At 67.4% G+C, this 3,777-nt stretch overlaps 1 protein-coding gene across 1 annotated transcript; it reads left to right on the top strand.

Annotated features, from left to right (window-relative positions):
* The first annotated feature begins 882 nt into the window (after positions 1-882).
* Positions 883-3,272, top strand: PRAP1 (proline rich acidic protein 1). Its single transcript, XM_027528387.1, has 6 exons — positions 883-1,001; positions 1,420-1,530; positions 1,677-1,743; positions 2,362-2,408; positions 2,815-2,915; positions 3,020-3,272. Exons 1-6 carry the CDS (start codon positions 883-885, stop codon positions 3,229-3,231), a joined length of 657 nt encoding a protein of 218 aa, XP_027384188.1. The 3' UTR covers positions 3,232-3,272.
* The last annotated feature ends 505 nt before the right edge of the window (positions 3,273-3,777 follow it).

The raw sequence follows: 3,777 nt of genomic DNA, 5'->3' as shown, positions 1-3,777 counted from the left end.
GCTCCTCCCGGGTGTTCCGGGCTTGGGGACAGAGCTCTCCCTCCTGAGTCACCAGAATGGTCGTTGTCCCCAGGGCTCCATCTCCAAAGGCCACCCCTGTGGTTTGGGAGAGAGAGCCCCTGTCCCTTGGGATCCCTTGGCCCTGAGAAGCACCTGAGAGCCCCTGGAAGCAGGTGGGAGACTCCAGGGTCAGAGGAGACAGGTCTATGACCGACAAAATGGAAACGGGGTCAAGACGATGAGGCAGGGCTGGAGGCCTCGGGGTCCTGGGGGCGGGGCAGCTGGAACCAAGGGGTCATCACCCTGGAAGCTGGGGTTGATTGAGCCCGGGAAGTCCTGAGGCTCCTGCCGGGCACCCCGCTCCTTCGGGTCCCTCCTCAAGTCAGAGCTCCCCTGCCCTCCTGTTCTGGGGGCTCTTCCAGGAACCCCAGCTTGGACACGAGGTGGGCCCATCAGTGACTTGGGGACCTTCTGGTGTTCAGAGCCTCTGCCTAGGGCTCGGTGCCCAGATCAGGCCAGCGCCCTGCAGTCCAGGGCAGGTGCCTGCCCTCTGCCCCCATGATGTGCCTGGAAACCCCTACCTCGATGTGCTGAGTCACCCGGAGGGGCGAAGGTCTCCGTGGGGCTGGAAGGGAAGCTGGGGCATCGGGCAGGAAGCCTTGGGTCCCTCCCCCAACCACGGCCCCCAGGCCCTCCCCAGGAGTGGAACGCTCCCTGCACACGGACAGCTGAGCTGCGCTCGGTGGGTGAGATGGTCTGTTTATTTAAGTGAAACCCCACTGGAGTTTCCAGTCTGGGAAACTGGGTGGCATTCAGTCAGCAGACAGGAGCTCGAGCAGCACAGAGTGGAGGCTGTGCCGGGCAACGACCCGAGCCCGGGACATGCAGCAGCTGCGGGCGGCCGGCGGCGGGCTGCTCTCCACCAGGCCTGGAACCCCCGCGGTGCCAGGCGATCCTGGACTGCCTGGTTCAGATTACGTCCCGGGAGGGTCCAGCCTGCAGTGAGGTCTCAGTTCAGGGCCGGACACGACTGAAGTGGCTTAACACGAGCACACGCGCAGCGGCAGCAACTCCACAGGGACCTGGTGTCCTGTGGTTTAATAAGGCGAGAGACGCCAGGGCACGTGCACAGCACACACCTGCACACGTGTGCACCCTCACACGCCTCACGCCCCTGCTGTCAGCCCAGCCCCCTCGAGTCCTCAGGTCACCTCTTCCCCCGCGTCCCTCCGCGTCTGGCCTTGGCCACGCTTCCCAGAAGCCCTGCTCGGGCTTGGTCTTTGAGCTCCTCAAGGTCAGGCTGCAGGTGTCCACACAGAGCACCCCATCTTTCCTGCCCATGTCTCCGGGGTGGAGGGAATTGCCATCTGCCTCTGAGGAGCCACAGGGTGTAGCCTCAGGGTGCCGTGGGCCCTAAAGAGGAGCCTTGAGCCCACACCTCACCCGTCCCTCGGCCCCCGGCCCCGAGCACTCGGCCGACAGAGGTTCCGGGCCCGCAGGACACCGGGACCTGCAGGGTGGGGATCAGACGTGAGTCTGGCCTGATGCTGGCTGTGGACCTGAGCAGGACCCACCCCTGGCTTCCCCGGTTGGACCACTGCCCGCCAGGCCAGGAGTCCTGCCTGGAGGCCGCGGGGCAGGAGCAGCCTGCCCCTCACCCTCCCCTCTGCCCGCAGGCTCCTGCTGCTCGCCAGCCTGGCGGCTGTGTTGCTGCTGGAGGCAGGCTCAGCCCGGATCCCCCAGGTATGTGTGGGCTCCTCACCCAGCTGCCCCCGGGGCCGGAGAAAGGCACCAGCGGATGCAACCGCAGGGCCTGTGAGCACTGGGGGCCTCAGCAGGGTCTGCTGGACAAATCTCATGACCCCAGGTGAGCCGGGTGGAGGAGGGGGCCTGGTGAGGCTCCCCTGTGCTGTGAAGCCTGGGACCCCTCCATGTGCAGGGTTGTCCAGGGGGCCACGACTGCTGGGACCGTGTCCTTCTGCAGCTCTAGGTCCAGGATACCCCTCCCTACAGCCTGGGAGTGCCCAGGTCAAGGGGGAGATGCAGGAGGACAGGCACAGCTGTCCCGCAGCTGCTGGGCCTCGTCACTGCAGTGGGTCACCGTTTCACCTGCTCCCCCGTCCCCGTCGGCCCTGCAGGAAGGACAGGCAGAGGAACCGGCCCCCGTGCTCAGGCCACCAGCTGGGGGTTGGTGGAGGGGGTGCAGCCCCTGTGCTGTCCCCAAGTGTCAGACCCAGGGCAGGATGGATCCGGCAGTGCCTCGAGGGCGTCGGTGCGGCCCCTCCCAGCCGCCCCACCCCCACCCCACCCCGCCCCCTCAGAGCGCTGTGCTGCGTCTCACCTGCGGCCTCACTCTCCCAGGTCCGCGTCCAGACCAAAGGCAAAGTCGGGGCTGAGCAGGACACAGAGTGAGTGCCCCTGGCAGTCCTTCCCGTCCCCCCGGGGACCTTGGTGGAAGCGGGGGTCGTGTCCAGCTTTGGGGAGGGGAGCTACGGGAGCCCCTGAGAGCTGACCGACTGAGCAGAGTGCAGGCCTGGGGGTTTGAGTGGCCCCCCGCCGCCCCACCCAGGGGTTCTGGCCCTTCAGCCCACCCAGCTCCCTGGCACCCGCTAAGCTGACTCCTGCTGGGCGGCCAAGGCGGCAGGCAGATGGCAGCAGCCCCGTCCGCAAGCCCCCGGGCTCTGCTGACCTCTGCCCTGGCCAAGCCCCCGAGCCTCCTCCAGGGCCCACCCACAGGAGGGGTGCGGCAGGGACCCTGGCCCAGGACAGGCCTCCTGCTGCGCACGGGCTGTGAATCCGTGCTCTGGCTCACAGGGTCTGGGACGCCCGCGCGGTCGAGTCTCCGGAGAAGGACAACCAGCTCATCTGGCTGCTCATGGCACCCAAGCTCATGACCACCAGCAAGGAGCAGAAAGGTGGGGGCAGGCACTGCCCGCTGGGCTGGGGGGCATGGGGTCGGCCTGGATGGATGGTGCCTTGGGAGGGAGATGGAGGCCACAGCCGCTCTGTCTGTCCCCAGGTGCCAAAGCCCCAGCAGAGACCGAGGACGCCCTGGGCCACGTCCTGGGCCCGAGGGAGGGTCCTGAGCCAGACTGGGACAGCCTGTTCCACGATGGGCCTGAGGAGGTCCTGGAGGAGGCGAGGCCCTGGGCCCGGGTGCTGCCCCCTCGCCAGGTGCTTCATGGGCCTGAGGAGGACCGAGACCACATCTATCACCCCAGGGAGCCCTGACTCTGCCCCGGCCGGAGAAAAATAAAGCCTGCAGAGGTGGCTGTGTGTCTTCAAGAACAGTGATTGCGGCCTGCCTGCTGTCTGGGAGAAGGGGGCTGCAGGCTGGCCTCATACATGCAGGGTCTCTGCAGTCCAAGATGAGCCTGGGTCCCGCCCGGTGCCCTCGTGCCTGGCACCAGCTGCTCCCCTGGCCTCCCTGGGCGCTGGGATGGGCGGGGATGGAGCGGCATTGGAAAGCAGGAGGACTGGGAGGAGGGGACCCGGCACTGCTGGCTCAGGGGACAGGGCACGGGCGAGTGGGGCAGATGGGCCCAGGCTCCGTGCCCAGCGGCTCGGCAGGCTCGCTGCGGTCGTGGGCGCAGGTCACTGGAGCGCTGCTCGCCGTCCACGCGCAGGTGCAGAGGGCTTCTCTGTGGCAGTCACGTTCCAGGGCGTAGAGGGACACACTTAGTGCCTGGACGGAGCCTGCTCGGGGCTAAGACACAACAAGGGGCCCAGCGGGGACCTCGCGTGCCCTAGAGCCAGTATGTCTCTCCCCCATTCCGA

This window comes from Bos indicus x Bos taurus, chromosome 26 (assembly GCF_003369695.1).
Source record: "Bos indicus x Bos taurus breed Angus x Brahman F1 hybrid chromosome 26, Bos_hybrid_MaternalHap_v2.0, whole genome shotgun sequence".
Taxonomy (NCBI): Eukaryota; Metazoa; Chordata; class Mammalia; order Artiodactyla; family Bovidae; genus Bos; species Bos indicus x Bos taurus.
This window is presented reverse-complemented; position numbering and strand designations above follow the sequence as displayed.

Coding starts and splice junctions, on each gene's coding strand:
- PRAP1 (XM_027528387.1), top strand. CDS start 883: ATGCAGCAGCTGCGGGCGGCCGGCGGCGGGCTGCTCTCCACCAGGCCT. Junction 1,002..1,419: donor CCGGGAGGGTCCAGCCTGCA/GTGAGGTCTCAG, acceptor TGGGCCCTAAAG/AGGAGCCTTGAGCCCACACC. Junction 2,916..3,019: donor CACCAGCAAGGAGCAGAAAG/GTGGGGGCAGGC, acceptor GTCTGTCCCCAG/GTGCCAAAGCCCCAGCAGAG.